Raw genomic sequence first — 19,454 nt, forward strand, 5'->3', positions numbered from 1 at the left:
AGATAGTAACATCTTTCTTTGCTTTCTGATGGCTCGACATATACAAACTTTGTGTCATGCATGAAGCTATTTAAAATACTGTGCATAAAATTACTTTCAGGTTATGTGTATAAGACATGTATATAAAACAGAAAATAATTTTGTGTTAAGACTTGGGTCCCATCTCCAAGACGTCTCATGATGTATATGTGAATATCCCAATAATAAATAAATAAATAAATTTTAAAAATCCAAAATGGTTCTGGCCTGAAGCATTTCAAACAAGGGATATTCTGTACTTCATATGAAAAATAGGGTGAAAAATTAAAGGTTTGCAAACATACTATGCTTGCAAAACTTCATAGTTAACAAAACATGTGATCTCTCTCAGTAAAATCAATCTGGAAATAAAGTAACAGGTTCCTCATGAGCTAAAGATCCTGTGTTGGCCAAGTCTGAAGACTATGGTGTTGAACCAAAGGAACTGGCATTACCATCTCTAGAATGAATTCCAGAAAGTATTGGGTATTCGTAGATCTCTGGGAGAAAAAATAGTGCATCCTGATAATTTTCTGAGGAGTAGGCAATCATCTGGAATGATTACTATAAATCACTAGAAAAAAGAATGTATGGGTAGAATGAAAGGATAGCATCACATTTCTAAAGAAAAAAATGGTAAATTCTATATAATTAATGCTTTCAATGTTAATTGTTTTTTTAGAACAATCTCACTAAGGAGGACATTTTCTTCATTGTTACTTTGGTAGCTGCTAAAGAGGTGGACTATATGAAAAAGTAAGGTTAGAAAATAAAATCTCAAAATAAAAAGGAGCCATACTTACATTGGTGACATATTCAATCTCCTTCCACATATTACACTCCCTGGGAAAGTCTGATAACTCTAAAAAATTATCCACTATCACCTGGCCAATCAAGTCATGCCTGGAGAATCGGTCGAAGTCATATACAGAAAAATGGAGTTTTCTTGCATTCAAGTCATTGTAAGGAACAGGAAATAAAAAAACTTCATCAAACACTGGGTTCAGGGTCTTTCTATGTACTTTAGTCTGGTGTTTTGTTTTCCTATCTGGAAGTAAGTAGATCTTAACATATGGATCTGACGTCCCAGAAAAGTCCTTTGCTGGAAGGTTCACAGCTTTGTGAATTTTCACCATTAGTTGTTCCAAATCACAATCATATTTCACAATAAAGTTGAGCTTCCCACAAGACTTGCTGTTATTTCTCCGCCCATCGTCTGTGTCGACTGATCTTTGTTTATATAACTCTGGCTTGATCCGCCCAAGCCCTGTCAGCTGGTCCTGCTTTTGGATCTGCTGAATGTTAAAATCTGGGTTTGAGAGATTGAGCTGCCTTCGAAATGAATTGTGCCTTAAATAAAAACAACAAAGTGTATTTATTAATGATATTTAAGGAAACTGTAACAAAACAAGCTGCAAGTTAAAAATAAAAGCAAAAACAATATACATAAATCAACAGACTTGATTTTGCTAGTAGAAATAACAAATCCTTATATTGTTTTAAATATTTTGTTGTTGTCAGGCCCTGTCAGCAGACTACTGTTTAAGGCTCTCTCATGAGTTGTACCTTAACTCATACTTCCATCTCACAACTTATTTTTTGAAGTGGCTACTTGAATACTACTATTCTAGTAGTAATCTATTTCGATAGACTGAAACCACACAACTGAGAATAGGTTGGTGGCCTTGGATAACTTATTTTCATTATCGGAGACACTCCTGTTCTGCCCTGGCATTGCTGTGTTCTCTTCCCAGCCCTATCTATATGTGGCATTCACCAAATCAACTGGCAGCCCTTAAATCTTATTCTAAATTTCTTCCTATTCACAAAGGCTTAGGAGATGATACAAAATAATATAGTTCTCCATGTAGTATTGTAGGTGTGACGGAAGTGGATGCGTTCTTGTACAGAAAATGAAACTCCATCAGGTTCCATTGCCACATGATATAATACTGCTATTAGATTTGAAAAGGTTGAGCCAAATATTTGGCAAGTTAAATCTATAAATGATTGCTAGTTTTTTTTAATTTAAAAAAGAGGACACTTTATATTTGTATAGGTGGTATAGGTATAGGTGTTAAAAGATGCTAGGGTGAACAACAGGGTACAATTATCTTTCCTTTGTCTTGCTTGTGACATGGTTGGCCAGTGTCAGCAAGAATGCACTGAACTAGATTAATTTAATTATTTAATATAGCGAAGCACTTTTTATCATAGCGTTGCTTTTTATATGCTCCTCTTTATGTAATTTTGTTCAGCTGGTTCTATTCCTGCAATTTCACATGCCACCCACCCAATCAAAGCTGTGGCTAAAAGCTAGCACTTCCTTCTTCTATCTTTCATAAGTGTTTTATTAGCATGCTCTGTTTTTTTTCTAAATTCTTTGCAGGGATATATAAGCACCCACTGAAGCACAGAGAAGTGCAAATGAACATACTTGGCACGATTAAATTGCTGTTACTTACTATAGAGCTTTAACAACCTGGCAATTTTGTCTAGCTCAGAAAACAGTAAGAAACATGTGGAGGATGGATATATATATATATGTGTGTGTGTGTGTGTGTGTGTGTGTATTTTCTACCCACATGAAGCTGCTGATGTAACTTGAAACCCTTGTTTTATTCTTCAGTTTTCCTTCTGGCACATCATTAATTTTTTGCAGTTAAATTATCTTATATGCAAGGATACTTTGCTCTCTCTCTCAATGCATACCATTAACCAAAAAAGAGTCATGAAGGCTCTGGCTTTTTGCCCAGACTGGCATTCTTTACTATTGCAATATTTATTTATTTATTTTATATACCGCTCTTCTCCCCCAGGGGGACTCAGTAAACATATAACACAATAAACAAACTCAATAAATGTGTTGTCGAAGGCTTTCATGGCTGGGATCACAGGGTTGTTGTATGTCTTTCGGGCTGTGTGGCCATGTTCCAGAAGTATTCTCTCCTGACGTTTCACCCACATCTATGGATGCCTGCCATAGATGTGGGCGAAACGTCAGGAGAGAATACTTCTGGAACATGGCCACACAGCCCGAAAGACATACAACAACCCTGAAACTCAATAAATATATATATCTACACTGTTCCCACATTTTATTCTCAAGTGGAACTCCTTCTGAACAGGCACTGTTCCCTTGGACAAACCATTACTTGTAAACATTACCTGACAGTCTTATTTTAAAAACATTGTTTTCTCTGAGATAAGGCTTTCTCCATATGAGTAAGAATGATGAAAGAAGACCAATGACCAGGAAGCCTATATAGATTTCCTAAAGAGAACATCTGTCTGTAAGACCTTTATATTAATTTACAGCCTAAACTGTATATGAGACAAAGAGTGAACAACATTGTACCTAATTTTTTTGATTTTACCCAAAACCTTGTATCCCAGCGAAATGTGGGGTGATGTGTACTTTCTTTATTACTAAAATTTGTATTCCCTTCGCTTTTTATGTATATGTGTCCTCTTTCTTTGGTCCAAAATGACCAGTTGCCACAACAGTACAAACTGCAAAAGCCTGTTAAACAAGAAACTAAATGGTGCTGGGACTCAATGATACAGAGGCCAACATAATGAGCCAAAGGCCAGTTGGGTTCCTAATCTAAAGAAAGAGGTACTTGAAAAAGTCTCAGGCCCCAATCTTCAGCAGAGGAAAGAAAGAGTTTTTTCTCAATGTACCATTACTCATTTCTAACCACAGATGGCTACATATCTTTTTCCTCCTTGGCCATCCTGTTTTTTTTTCCATTTGTATTGTTTTCCAGCCTCCCTGGTCTGAATTATAAACAGGGCTCAAAGTATTCCTTATCTAGGAAAATCCTTTGAATTCATGGGGTTGCCATAAGCAGACAGCTGGTTTGAAGGAACACATGCAATCCCCAGTTATTATTCATTGTAGTCTTTTTATCAGACTTAAAGGAAATGACTAATGGAAGGGGAAGCATTGTACCAATTGCTTCTTGCTTCCACATCCAATTTGCTATTCCCTCCACTAATTCTGCTTTGCTTTTTTTGTTTGTACTTCCTCTACCTTAAGGACTCTTTTATATTTGGTAAAGCAATGGGTCCCTGAAGCTTCACCTATGCATTTCATTATTACCACAGAGCCTGTTGAAGGGTCAAAAAAACCTCTTCCTTATTATAAGACATCAGAACTACTGACCGAGCTGAGGGAGTTGGTTCTGTGATTTGTCGATGCATCCGAACATTGTGTGCACAGTTCTCCTTGGTCCCTGCCTTGGCGTCCAATGGAATGTCAGGGGAAGTGTGGCTAATCTTCATGGAAGAGTCGGGGTAGGTAGCCGGTTGCCCCAGGTAATCCTCACTGTATTCGTTGTCATTGGTTTCTGTATCTGTATAGTTCATGGACTCCAGCTTGATTCCAGACAAGCCACGTTCTCGCCAAGGAACCCAACAAAGTTTCCAGGAGACAAACAGAGATACCCCAAACAAAGCAAGTCCACATGCTGTGACAACTAAGGACAATAAACTCACTGTGATATCTGAAAAGAAGAAGGGAAAACACATGTTAACACTAAAAGAAAAGTTCACAATTAAACAAACAGATTCTAGCTTTCATTCTCTCCAAGGTATTGCTGGAGAGCAATCACTGTAATTTGTAATCCTTAACTTAAAAAAAAAACCATTTTAGAATTTAAGAAACAGATTTTCAAGAAGCAATTGTCTATGTTTATCCATTCTAAATAACAGGATAGACTATTATGGGTGCAAGAGGAACTGGATCTTTGTAAATACTGATATAAACAATTATGATATCCACAGCTTCTAGATGAATGCATAGATTAATCTTATATTTCTCTGGATGTTGCAACACCAAAATATTCTCAAAATCCATGGGAAAATATGCATTTTAACAGAACATGTGATCAGAATTCAGTGAACTGATTGCTTGGACTACTTTTTACAAAATCCTTATAGTGCTTATCTTGTATCCAAGTTGACATATCTAGGCTACTGAGAGGAACAACAGAGACTGAAGGAAATGGCAGTTCAAGCATTTGGAAAACTTTCTTTAACATGTCTGCTCTAAATAAAAAGAAACATGCAAAAACAGTGAACCTGAGTGGAGGTACAGAGAAACCTTTCTGGTATTTCCTACTTTTTAATTCTTTTTAAAACACTAGGGAAATGCTTACAAATAAGCAATAGTAAGGCCTGACAAATTGGACCACCCCTATTTCAGGCCTGTACAACCTGTGGCCCTCCAGGTGTTTGGGCCTCCAACTTCCAAAAGCCCTAGCCATCTTATCTAAATGCTTGGGAATTTTTGGGAGAATTCTATATGGTCCACACAAAACCATGTGGTAAAATATCAAGTGGTGTTAAATAATAGGTACTGTGACACTCACCTAATCATGTCATACACTAAATACTGATCCTTTGCTGATGTTGGTGCCTAAGGCCTTCCCTTGACATTGTGGCTCACCCAGATGTCTCCTTGGGTCAAGTAGGACATCTGCAAGAGGGAAATCTGCATTGACATCCAGAAACTGCATCAAGTGTGGAGTCAGGTATAATCCTGATTCTCTTTCATATGGATGCTCTATGGTCAACATCTTCTAGAAAACATTCCAAAATGGAAAGTATTCCAAAAGCCCTCTTTTTAAAATCCTTAATGTATTTTTCCATGCATGATACAGATCCCCTCTGAATCTAAGGTATAGGCAGGACAACATAGAAGAATACAACTTAAATAAATTGTTAGCCAAAATTAGAACAAATTAATAAAAGCAAAATAAATGATTTAAGTCTTGAATGATTCAATTATTACCAACTCAGTAAAATTATCTTAGCCAAAATTAACAATTGGGGATTGCCCTAAATATTTTCATCTCAATGTAACCATTTATTTTATACATATAATTTTAGGTGGGTAAAATAGAGTCTTTGTGCAAACAGCAAGAATTTCCAGAAGCCCCTCAAAGTCAATAGATCCTCAATTTTTTTTAAAAAAAATCCAAGCTTATTTTGAATTTTCTTTTGCCCGAACTACATCAAATCTCCAAAATCCACCTAAAAAGGCAGCAGTTTGCTTCTCTAGTGCCCTTTGATTTAAAACAAACAAAAAGAATGCCAACTAATTGGCAAAAACGGTGGTCAGAAGTGATATGATATCATGAAATGTGTTGTCATGGCCCATTTGGCAGTCTTAGGTAGAGAGAAAAAGTTCTCTTTGCAGTTTCCCACTCCTGTTTTAGGAGAAGACAAACTGATGAATGAAATAAGGTAGTTTATCTTTCCAATGTATACAAGTAAATGTTATTGCCAGCAAAGCAGTGCTTTCCGAGCCATCCTTTTGCATGTCACATACTTGATTCACACCAGGTAAATCCCCGAATAGACTCAATGGACAAAAACCCAGGTGCCTATTCAAAGGACTGCTCTTTCTATTATTAACAGACTGGCATCTGATGAAGACATCTTCATATCACTTGTATTGTACTTGTAATTTCACAACAGAATTAATCAATTTCTCTGGTGTATTTTCACTTTCCTGTACTTATTTAGGCATTAATATATGTTACTAGCTGTGCCCGGCCACGCGTTGCTGTGGCGAAGTCTGGTGGTCTGGGAAATAAAGTATTGAGGAATTGGTGGTAGTTAAGGTCAAGGGTCAAGGTTTTCCCCAGACATTAAGTCCAGTCATGTCTGACTCTGGGGGTTGGTACTCATCTCCATTTCTAAGCCGAAGAGCCGGCGTTGTCCGTAGACTCCTCCAAGGTCATGTGGGATGACTACATGGAGCGGCGTTACCTTCCTGCCGGAGCAGTACCTATTGATGCACTCACATTTGCATGTTTTCGAACTTCTGGGTTGGCAGAAGCTGGGGCTCTCTCCGCTCCCCCAATTCAAACCTCTGGCCTTTCAGTCCAGAAGTTCAGCAGCTCAGCGCTTTAACACGCTGCGCCATCAGGGGATATTATTTCCTAAAGGTTGTGAATATACAATATTTCTGAATGGTTTTTTTTGTTTGTTGGAGGCAAGTATGAATGCTGCAATTAGGAAAAATGATTAGGATGTAATGGCCTTGCAGCTTTAAAGCCTGGCTGTTTCCTCCCTGAGTGAATTTTTTGTTGGGAGGTGTTAGCTGGCCCTGATTGTTTCCTGTCTGGAATTCCCTTGTTTTCAGAGTGGTGTTGTTTGCGATATTTTATGTGCTTCTACTGTCTGTGGCCCTGAGAAAACAGAGGATTTTCCAGACTTTGATGATGGGAATACTTTGTTGGGAGGTGTTAGCTGGCCCTGATTGTTTCCTGTGTGGAATTCCCCTGTTTATTTACTGTCCTGGTTTTAGAGATTATATTGTTCTGCATTATTCTATCCCAGTAATTATTTCATATTAAAGTAGAATCTCACTTATCCAACATTCACTTATACAATGTTCTGGATTATCCAACGCAGTCTGCCTTTTCATAATCAATGTTTTTGTAGTCAGTGTTTTAAATTCATTGTGATATTTCAGTGGTAAATTTGTAAATACAGTACAGTAGAGTCTCACTTATCCAACATAAACGGGCTGGCAGAATATTGGATAAGCGAATATGTTGGATAATGAGGAATTAAGGATAACCCTATTAAACATCAAATTAAGTTATGATTTTACAAATTAAGCACCAAAACATCATGTTAGACAACAAATTTGTCAGAAAAAGTAGTTCAGTACACAGTAATGCTATATAGTAATTACTGTATTTATGAATTTAGCACCAAAACATCACGATATATTGAAAGCATTGACTACAAAAATGTGTTGGATAATCCAGAACGTTGGATAAGCGAGTGTTGGATAAGTGAGGCTCTACTGTAAATACTACATAGCATTACTGTGCATGGAACTACTTTTTCTGTCAAATTTGTTGTATAATATGATGTTTTGGTGCTTAATTTGTATAACGATTACCTAATTTGATGTTTAATTGGCTTTTCCTGAATCCCTTCTTATTATTCAACATATTCACTTATCCTGCCAGCCTGTTTACGTTGGATAAGTGAGACTCTACTGTATATTTCTAATCTTATATCGTCTGCTCAGAACTGGATTATATGAGGCTCCTTCTTCACAGCTGTATAAAATGCACACTGAAGTGGATTATATGGTAGTGTGGAGTCAAGATAATCCAGTGCAAAGCAGATAATATAAGATTATAAATGGGTTATATAGCTGTGTGGAAGGGCCTTGAGTCTACACTGCCATATAATCCAGTGCAAATTAGATAATCTGTGGAAGAAGTCTAAGTGAGGCCTAAATCTGCCTGTCCCCTAACTGAAACCTGGCTGTCCCTTGGTTGCTAGGCAACCAAGTGGGCAGAGATTAACCCTCTAAACTGGCAGCAATTGGATAAAAAAAGTTATTGCTCTCCCTCTAATTAGGACTTTATTTTTCTTTTCTTTTTGTTGTATCAACCTTGAGGCGTGGATGATGGGTTGTGTTGTCAAATTTTGAGGTTGGGGGGGCTGTACTTTTGTTGTTTTGTGAATCGCCGTGATGCCATCACTCTTTTATATATATAGATTGTTATACTGTTATTTCTCAACCTGGATTCTTGTAAAAAAAACAACAAACCTTCACTGCTCAGATACACGAACAATACACACAAGAACAAAGCAGTTTTAAGCCAATGTCAATACTCAAGATACAAACTGCCCATCCTTTAAACGTGTTTCATTTTCTAAGAATTACAGGAGGGTATCAACACCTCAATAACTGGAAAGACTGTTGTCCAGCTTTGAAGACAGCATGCAGCCATGTCATTTAAGTGGAGTCATAAGTCTGTAATTGTGCAGTGTGAAAGGGTCCCTGCCATGCAGGTTTTACACACGGTTACACTGCTGTTGAATGACACTGCTTCAGGTGAAAGGTGTGTTCCTTTGAGCACTTATTCCAACAAGGTTTTTGACAGAAGAAAGACTTGAGAACAACACTGGGCCTTCTGCTTATCTCAAGTTAAAGGGAATATATTTTCTTAAGGCAATAGGCAAGTGAAGTCTTTTTGGTCCACCAGCAGTCTACTGCTGTATAAACTGGTGAATTAGTCCCACAGTATGCTTTAATTCTGAGAGATTGTATCACTAGCTTGCTTACATCCTAAAATAACCTTTATACTTTCTCCCATAGATCAGGAAACAAGATGACAACATCACACCTTGTACCCTACAAGTAGTCTAAGATGGTGAATGAGACTGCTTATCAACTATTGTTTCTCCTTCTGATTTTCATGAAGTTCTATTAAGGTCAGCACAACTGTTGTGAATTATAATGCCTCAAATCAACAACCATAACTATTTTTGGGGTTCTTGAGCGGTGTTTGCAGATCCAGGCGGTTGTAAATGCGATGGTGTTTGCAGAGTTTTCAGTTGTTCCAAGTCATATGCCATTACTGGAAGAAAACATTTTTTAATCTGCTGAGAATTTCTTTTTAATCATCATTTCAAATCTGAGTGGAATTCAAAAACTTTTTTCTTTCATTTTAAGGTCTGACAGTGTTGGGAGTCCTGAGAGGTTAAAAATGAATATAAAGTAGAAAGCTTTTTGTCCCCATAGACTAAAAGGGATGGTTTAAAGGCCGCTAAGTTTTCAGAAACTACATTTTAGAAACATGGTCTCTTGTCATTTTCTTTGTTGTTCCCAAAGGAAGAAATGCAAAACAGAAGGAAAGGGGGCAATTAAGAGTCACAAATGAAAGAGATGTTCAAAAATATATTTAAAGGTTGAGAGAACTTAGAAATCTATAGAACTGCAACACAACAAAGGGAAGGAGAAGAGGAAAAGCTGAAATACAAAGATTCTTTATAGTGATATTCTCAAAATCATACCCCCATAAACATTTTTATAGTGATTCTTTCAAGTAAGATGGAGGGGCAGTATAAAATCTAACAGATATTTTGAGAAGAGGATAGGTTTGGCTTCTCTTTGTTAAATGAGAGCCATTAAATTGTTTTTCACTTTTTAAAAAATGGGCATCACTTCTCATAGTCATTCTCCATATGTGTGCATTCACAGAGACCATGAGGAAAGAAGACGGTTTTTTCTTGGGTTCTTACAGGAGGGAGGGGGGAAATGAAGCTTTAGTTCTCTTAAATCTCTCTCTGCTGTCCTTTTGATAGACAAAAGCAGCACAGCAGGAATTCCAGGCAAGAGTTCAAAAGGACTTTTATGACCTGACATAGGAAGAGGGAGCTGAATTAGGGAGCTTGCTAAGAGACATGAAATGCAAGATTTGCATGCTTGCTATTTTCTCCTGAATGTTTTGAATATCCTGTTTGCTATACCTCATCAGTCCCAAAACGGTAATGGTGGCAGAAAGAAAACAAGACTGCCCATCTCGACTCCTCCTTCCACAATGACTGTCATCATTGTATTTACAAATGGGCAAGGGGGGATTTCCATCATATGTTAAATTGGGTGTTTTTACATGTCTCTATGTGGGAAATGGAGGAATAAGTCACTTGCCAATAGACTCAGGAATTGTGGGAAAACCCCACACTTTAGAAACAGCAAGATACCTTGCCCCACATTTGAAGCTTGCTTTGTGTGAAGGGCACCATCAGTGGCAGTTTCTTAAGTGCATAGAAATTGTGTGTGGTAAAGTCATTAACGCTACTCAACACTTTTCACTATGCCTTTGGTCATGGGTCTCTAGTGGACACTTATGCAAACTTTCCTCAGATTGTTCTTCAATCTTATCCAAAATAAGCACTTTCTTTAATAATAACTTTATCATAACTTTAACTATAATAGCAATAATTTTAAAGGATTTAAGAAAAAATGACATGTTTTATAAACATGACAATCAGTACTTTTCTAGGTTGATCTACAGTACTATGAATTTAGATAATTTCATTCTAAAATACAGAAAGCTCACATCACAAGATTAGTAGTATAACCACACTAAACTTCTTTTTCCATAGAACTAAGAATGACCTTTAGTTTTTCTTTTTTCATGACCAAGCAACGTGCCTGCAGGTCATTGGCTTATTACTGAGTTTGCATTTAGAAGGATATTGTTTGTTTGAAAAAAGAGCAAACACAATGTATGTGTTTGTTCTTTTCTCAAACAAGCATTATCCTGGCATTTCTCCTCACCTGCTGTTCACTTCTCATCACGCTTCATTACAAATGTTACTGAATATATTACAGGAATGTACTGCATTCTTAAAAAGAAAAGACACCATGCACAGGCCTCTACAGGGATTTCTGTAAAGAGAGACCTTTTATCCTTTGGAAGCATGAAAAAATGCAAAAGTCAGAAAATGTAAAATGAGCTTATGGTGCCAAACCACCAAAACAGAAAGGGCCCTCTGAAATCTATCCACTTTTGCATAAAAACAGCAAGGTAACTTTAATCCTCACTAGGGTTAGAAAATATAAATTTGATAGTTTGGCATGAACTGGAACAATGGGAATATTCGGCATTACTTATTTATAAACTAACTTATTTATTCATATATCCTCTTTAGAATATTGTTTTTATAGAAAACGTTCCACTAACTAAAGGAGCATATGGTTCCTAAACAGGTGCTCTTGTATGCATGAGGATTTACTTCTTTCAATTCCCCCCCCCCCAAAAAAAACCTTATACGATTATGTTGCAGATTATGTTGGTTTTGGATGAATTCAATTACCTATAACCAACAACTGAGTTTATCTCCCCACCCCTCTGGTGATAAAATGACTCTGATCATTACGCAAGAAACCTGCCATTTAAACACATGCAGCAGTACACATATATGAGGAAATTTTCTATACACAACAAATGACAAAATGTTTGTTTAAATTACTAAAAAGGTGAGTCAGCTGCAGAGATGTGAAAGATTGGAAAATGAGTACAACAATTTTAGAGAGAAAGAAATCACCCCAATTTTCTCTGAAGACCTTTTTCTGATTTTTTTTTTGAAAATATGGATTATGGAATAATATATTTTGGAATGAATAAAAACATTTAAGACAAGGTATATATTTACTGTCCTCACATTATTTCTAAAATAACAAACTAAATAACAGACCAACATTTATGTATTGCACCACTGGTTTGCTTTTCTTAGTTCTTTTTATGAGAATGCTTGCTTTATTTCAGTATTGCACCATGGAGAACTACAGGAAACAAAACAATTTCCTTTGTTTTACTCATGTTGATTGTTTCTTCTGTATTAATGTTTTTGTGTTGGTTTCTCCTTCGAAACTGGTAAAAACAAAGAGATTCCTTATAGTTCAGGTTCTTACAATTTAGTGTTCAATTGTTTTCACTTCAGCTATAATAGATCAGACTTTTATGCCAAGCCAGGTTATACATAATTGATTTTATGTTCCTTAAGCAATAAAGTAATAATCCATATTTTAATATTGTTAACAGTTAATTTTTGTATGCTTTAACTATATTTTATTATTTTTAACTATCGTTTTAATTTGTAAGCTACTAAGAGTTCCAATCTTGGGGAAGAGGTAGGATAGAAACTAAAAGTAGACAAAGACAATGACACAGAAGGCTACAGTTACTTCCAAGCTGCAAATGATGCTAATATTGCATTTTCCCATTTTACTGAATATTTCTGTTTGTTTTTAAACCTGGAAAAATCCTTTGGGTTTTCCTCTCATGATTTCAATATTTCTAGAAATTTTACATCTCTAGCCAGTTTCAATTCTCACTTCATAGATTGTGGTGCAGGACAAACTGCATAAGCACAAATAGGATCTATATAGCCTATGGTTGTGCCCTCATCCAGAATAGCAGAAGTTAGTAATTTGTGGTTCCTCTGGTTGAATCACTCACCACTGGCTACAGTGCCTAGGGCTCATGGGATTCACAATCCTTACAGTGACGATTTTCCCACCCCACTTTGGAGATATAAAGAATCTATGTTTTCCTCCAAGGAAAATATCCCAGAACATTACAAGGTAGACATCTCTAGCCATCTCTAGAAATGAACTGCAATGTCTATAATATCATACTAGATATTTCCAGGATACTATTATATACTGCAAACTCTCTTCTCAAACAGAAGGATACTCTATTCACAAAGTTAACAATTATCTTGCTCCAAGCACAAATCATCGCTGAGTTACAAAAGATGAAATCAAAAGGGATCACAGTCTCCTTAACAGATATTATGTTCTAATACAAATTGATGCATATTGGCATTCTGTACTTTACAACTGTACATGTCTATCTTTGGTATTTGCAAAGGTTGGCATTCTTTCATTCTTTCACACAATTGGCACTATCCACATATACTGTATTATTCAGAACCCAACCATTCTACTTGTCAGTTCACCCAGGGTGAGTATCTGCTTGGTACTACACAAGAAATTCTCCTCAGGGTCAGAGAGCTCATAAAAGGTTTTTCATGTTGTGCTGCTGACTTTAGGAGTTAAGCAAGCTCAATACTCCTGCTAATAGGCCAAGCCAAAATGTGTGGATTTCAAAATAACACACTATGTAAAGAGGATCAGATTTTCCACAAAATTGCTGTTTATTTATCTTGGGGATATTTCAAACATTCAGAGGCCTTTACAGATCTATTTAATCTGAGCATGTACACTGCTTAGAAGAAGGTTCCATGTAAAAATCTCTAGGCCTTTCAGTTCAATTGGGCAGTTGATCCAAGATGGAAGTTGACCATAGAGTCACTCTGCAGAACCTAGAGATCCAAGAGAGGTGTTCTGTCAAGTAAAAAAATAGTGGGCTTTTTATTCACACAGTGGTTTTGTGAAAGTAGTCAAGCTGGCAAAAGTTATTAATGAGGAATAACACACAAGCTGGAGATGTCGCAGTAGCTTGCTTTTGCCTGAGTGTACTGGGAAAGGCAAGACTCCATGCTCTCCTGTCCTCTTCTCCCTTAAACTACTTTTGAACTTGAATTCTTTTTACAACAATGGAAATAAGCTGAAGACAAAACAATAATGTGGGAGCAGGGCAGAGAAACTGGGACCTTTTAAGAACAGGTTAAACGATTCAGTCCATGTTGTACAAATGTAGGTGCATGGGAGTTCCTCCACTTTCAATAGAAGAACCCCTGCTTTTACAAAGATACCTAGGTTACTCTGGATTTTTTTTATTTCATTAGCCAATCAATTTTCTTAATGACAGTCCAAATTATAATCTGGCTTTCAGTCTCAATTTTTGACATTAGTCAAGTCAAACTTCCATGGTGAAAAAAGAAATCTAGAAGTGCTTTACTATAAACAAAAATAAATACCTAAATTGTTTTCCAAAACTGGACTTTTTAAATGTAAAAAATTAAAAGAATAAAAATGTGTTCAATGGTAAAGATGAGGTATAATTCATAATTTACAGATGAATTATGAAATATCAAATTCTTAAGTTGCATGTTCACAAATTTCATACAGACCACATTGTATTATTACCCAAAAGATGGTAAGAACTGAATCCTATTCAAAATGCAAAATTCATGGAGAAAGCCAATATTTATGAATACTTAATTAGATTCTGCATCTGAGAATGTCATATAAAGCCAAAGCAATCGATGCTAAGTACCAAGACTCTGAAGGAGATTGAGATTGTAAGAGACAGAATCCACAAGGGAGCTTCCTGTAAGCACTGGGAAAGTTTAGCAAGCATTACCAGCAGAGATGAACAATCTGAAATCAAATCAATTATATGAGGTTTATTATTTTTTTTTAAAAAAACCCCATTAAAATACTTCTCACACATGAATTGACATTCTCCGGACAATAATCTAATTCCATTGTTGAGGGGGGTGGATATCTGTTGCTGACTTCTGTAACAGCTAGATGATGAAAACTATAACAAGACAAAAATGACTGTCTGCAATCAGGGCAACTCCCCTAAAGCCAATGGGCGAAAAAACACCTAACCTCTTGTGTTGTTTTTGAAACAGATATCCAATTAAATTCAGCACAAAACTTTTTACAGCAAAAATGTAAGCCAATGAGTTCCCACAGGGATACACCATATGATCATTGCCGAAAGAAAGAAAGAAAGAAAGAAAGAGCCAGCCTGAAAAAGCAGCTATTGAGGACTATGGTTACCCTTTCATGGCTACCAGATCTGAGTCCTGAGCCACATCCTTTTTATGTCCCAAGAATAGGGAGAGAAGAAGTCAATATAGCACAATTCCCATATCTATGGGGAATACATCCCAAGACCTCATAAGGATACCTGAAATCATGGATTATAGTGAACCTTATACATATCATAAGCCTACCAAATAATCACACTGGAAGAAGAGGACAACAAACACTTTGGCAATGTGGGGATATTTTGCAGAGCATAAATAAGTGAAGCCATGGATATCAAGTTCATGGATGAAGAGGTCATATTGGACCAAGTATGGCTTCAAAACCTCATCCCCAGAAGCCAGTTGCTGCAACCAATTAACTCTTGGTGTATGTATATATGTGTGCAGCAAACCACAGCATGGCTGAGCAGGAACAAGACCCATGTCACAAGATTGACAGAGTTGTTGCCTCCTCCACAAAGCTCCCTGACATATACTTACCAGCTGCAATTATCAGAAATAAGAGGCAGGCAATTAGAGGCATGGAGGCCAGAACACGAAGAAATAATGCTGCGGAGATTTTGATACTGCGAAACATAGCATGAAAATCTCATCTATTCTATTAAGTTCTAGGACTAGTTCTTCATGGACAGCTGTGATTCATAAATCTGTTGGTCAATAGCAACAATTTGAAATATTAGAGGAGAGGTGAAATTTTATATTCAAACTTTTTAATTTCTCTGTGTGTATATGTTTGCAATCTGTTGCAGGCTAGGGCAGGAAATGGCAGGGAAAGTTACAACAGCTTTTTTGGTTGAATTTTACCCCAAAGGAGCACTGTTTTATAAATGTTAAACTTGCAGTAACTTTAAAAATGTACAGTGTGTGTGTGTGTGTTGCAACAGATGGATTATTTGTTTATTACTGTGCTCTGCGCCAAGGAAAATAACAGGATAAAAATCTAATGAACAACAATAAGATGATTAATTTAGATGTACGTAGGTACATGATAATGGAATAAAAAATGGAGGCTGTGTTCAACCTGGAGACTGGATAAACCCACATCATAAATCAGGAAGGACAAGTCCAGGAAGTATTCCTACAAATTACCAGCTAATGCAATTGAAAAGAGCAATATTGCCCTCTCAAAGTGCAGCACAATGATTATTTTTGGTTTGTTGCAAACAAAATCTTTAACACAATTATAGAGCTTTGCTTCACTGTACCAAGAAACCTCAAAGGAACTCTATGTTCTAAGTTTTCAGAAATATTTAGAAGAAATGCAGTGAATAAAGAAACGTGTTCACTCACAAGTGAGTAATGCTGTCTTTCAGCAGTTACCCCAAGGGACATTCACAAATGAAGCTCGGTCCATTTATATGAGCCTTCTAGAAAAACCGTCAAGCTTTTACCTACACGTCTGAGCTTTCTGGTAGAGCACTGTGACAAATCTTTGTTTTGCTTTGATTTATTAGCACTTAAAGTAAATGCTGTTGGTTTCTTGTGAGCCATCAACAGCATTATCGATTTACACTTTGTTTACAAGGAAAGATTTCTGAACATCTGATACTTTGCAAGCAACACCCTCTCAGCCTTTCTTGGTTGATTTTATTTCAGTGTCTGCACTGCAAATAGGCAGCCTAGTTCATAATCTTTTGCCTGTTAGCTTGTGCTACATAAGTGCATAACTGCTTCTTTGCCAAAAAGAAAAAGGCAAACACAGCTGCTATTACATCCATCCAAGGGACTCTCCTATTATCCTGGTGCTACTGATGTATCCATGGTACCTATTCCAGCTACTGGCAAGAACAACATTATGTGTCAGATGACATGCAGGCAACACCATCTCAAATTATTATTCTGTATTGGAAACTGATGTTTGATACTGTTCTCCCTGTCACTCACAGATATACAAAGCTAGGATAGGGTAGTGGTGGCAAGAAATAAAGGACAAACAGGTTTGGGAATGAGATAAAGATTTTGAGTAAGCAGACCTATGAAACCTCTCAGGATTATTATTTACAAGTCTTAACTAAATGCTTATAAACATAATCTACTTGTGATCAACAGAGGATAAAACTGAATTCTAAAAGCAGTTCCTCTACTACACAAATCACTTAGAGCAGGATATGTCTATAGTTACATCAGTTCAGTGTCAGACAATGAATTAATTAATTTTGTTGAAATGAGAATTGTGTGCCCTCCAATGCCCGTAAATGGCTACATTGGCTAGGACTGCTGTAAAAAGCTGTATGAGAATTTGGGGTCCCTTTACACCACACCATTATATCCCTGTAATTCCATTTTAATTACCAGATTTCCATCCTACAGAATCCAGGGATTCACAGTTTAGGGATGAGTATTCAGATCCTCAGCTGGAGAGCTCTACCCAATTACAGTCCCAAAGAGACTACATGATGCCAGCATGGCACTATGGAGTCATATTGCTAAAGTGGTCTTGTGTGAAAGGAATAAAGAGATGATGCTCGTAAGACAGGGGAAGGGAAAAGGTGGAATTTGATAAAATCTGTGACCTGTGCACCTACATACCCACCAACATTTAACAGGTGAAAACTAGGACATGGGAGGGAATACCAGAATATAGTAAAAAAGGAAAAATACATATTGTGAGAGGCTGGATAAATTTGTTTTTGCTTGAGCCTACAGGGAAGGGCAAGATTCTGCCCCCTCTGTTGAGTTAAAAGATTGCTAATTATTAGGCATGGGCAAATTAATCGGAATTGTCGTTAATTGTAATACATTCGTTAATTGTAATAAATCCAAACAGGGTTTCCGAGGTGGTTTGGAGCTTCGAATTTAACCTTCCAATTCAAAGTGTTGGTGCCCATGCCTTATAATACCTTCAGATAACCTTCGGATATATGAGAAAGTGTTTTAATTCAACCAATCTCCTGGCTAGCATTGGGCTTTAAGAGGCCCATAGAAACCAAGCCTGGAGTGTTTTCTCTCCCGGCTATCCAGGAGAGAAAACTCCCTTCCCTTCCTGGTTGGTTTCCACACCCCTCCTCCTTCCATGCTCTGGGGATTTCTTCCACGCTTACGTTTCTGCGTGTCTCTTCTTCTTTCCTTCTCCTCCTCTTCTTTAAGTTTAAAATGTTTGTGGTTGGAGATTTGCAGGCCAATCACCTGCACGCTACTGGAATGACCCGCGGTACCTTGAGGTCAATACCGGATCCTTTCATGCTCTCCTCTTGAGAAGGAGAAGCCTTTTGGACCTTCAGCTGACATCCCAGTTTTGCTGTCCCCCCCTACCTCAATCCATGGGGGAAAGGGAGCTACTGCTCTACACAGTCGCCCTCCAGAGCTGGCACTTTTCTCAGAGTCCTAATGTGCCCGCCTCTCTGCCATGACCACGCACCTTCCTAGTTGGTTTATATGGGGCTCTCAAACCCGCTGCTATGCAGGAGAGAAAAACCCCTTCCCTTCCTTGTTGGTTTCTATGGGGCTCTTAAACCCACTCCTGAACGTTTTCCCTCCTGGTTAGAAGCAGGCCCGTTTTGAGACAGCATGGTGTAGTAGTATAGTGGTTTGAGAGTTAGACTACGATTGTGGCTTGATCCCACACTCAGCCATGGAAACCCACTGGGTAATATTGGGCAAGTCACATATTCTCAGCCCCAGAAAACCCAATGAAATAGGAAATAACACTTTCAAACCAGGAACAGATTTCCTCATTCAGAGGCTGATGGCCATCTGTCAGGAGTGATTTGATGGTGTGCTATGATTTCTGTTCCTTGTTAATATCATTTCCTAATTGGTTCTGTCATAAAAACTTTATTACACTGCCAAAACTTTGTCTTTGCGCAAGGGACATCATCCTATAAAAATAGCGCATTATGGTTTGTTGAGTCTCTGCCCACCAATTTAACAAAGTTTCTGAAGTAGAACAATGACTTTCAAAGTAAAGACAACCCAATGAAACAGGAAATAACACTTCCAAACCAGGAACAGATTTTTGTTATTATTTAAAAAATGTTTTTTTTATAAAAACTTTGAAAATTCACCAAAAATCTGAGGATAAATTGAACATTCTTAGATTTGGTGAGCTAACAGTGGTAAATATGTTCTACCACTGTAGCAAATTTCATTAAGATAGCTCAAAAAATGAGGGAGAGAGAAGCCCCTCAAGTTCCCCCATTGACAATAATGTTTTCCCTCATTCGCATGTGCATCTGCTATGAACGAGGTACAAAGATTCTGAATTTTGGAAAGTTTCGAATTTTTTGCTTCAAAATTCAGAAATGACTTTAGAAATGAAGTGCCAGTGCCCCCTACTTTCAAAACAAGTCCTGAACCATTTTTTTTTCATGGATCGCACATGCCTACTAACTATGGTTGCATTGTAATCTTTGTTTGCAGAAATTCAAGTAAGCTATGGTTGAATGGAGAAAGGGGAAAAAGGAAAGTGACAC

At 37.2% G+C, this 19,454-nt stretch overlaps 1 protein-coding gene across 5 annotated transcripts in view; it reads right to left on the reverse strand.

Annotated features, from left to right (window-relative positions):
• The window catches only part of syt9 (synaptotagmin 9), a 102,395-nt gene that overhangs the window by 43,507 nt on the left and 39,434 nt on the right, over window positions 1–19,454 (reverse strand). For 4 of the 5 annotated variants that reach the window (XR_506917.3, XM_016995606.2, XM_003224192.4 and 1 more), the window contains exons 2-3: window positions 4,187–4,526; window positions 822–1,368 (exon numbers count right to left, since the gene is read on the reverse strand). Coding sequence is in view for 4 of the 5 variants with exons in the window: in XM_016995606.2 (XP_016851095.1) it covers window positions 822–1,368; window positions 4,187–4,526 (887 nt within the window). In the remaining variant the exon portion in view is untranslated. Of the gene's footprint in view, window positions 1–821; window positions 1,369–4,186; window positions 4,527–5,393; window positions 5,501–19,454 lie in introns of all 5 variants that reach the window. The other variant, XM_016995607.2, reaches the window with a different exon arrangement.

The sequence above is a fragment of the Anolis carolinensis genome, chromosome 1, assembly GCF_035594765.1.
Source record: "Anolis carolinensis isolate JA03-04 chromosome 1, rAnoCar3.1.pri, whole genome shotgun sequence".
NCBI lineage: Eukaryota > Metazoa > Chordata > Lepidosauria > Squamata > Dactyloidae > Anolis > Anolis carolinensis.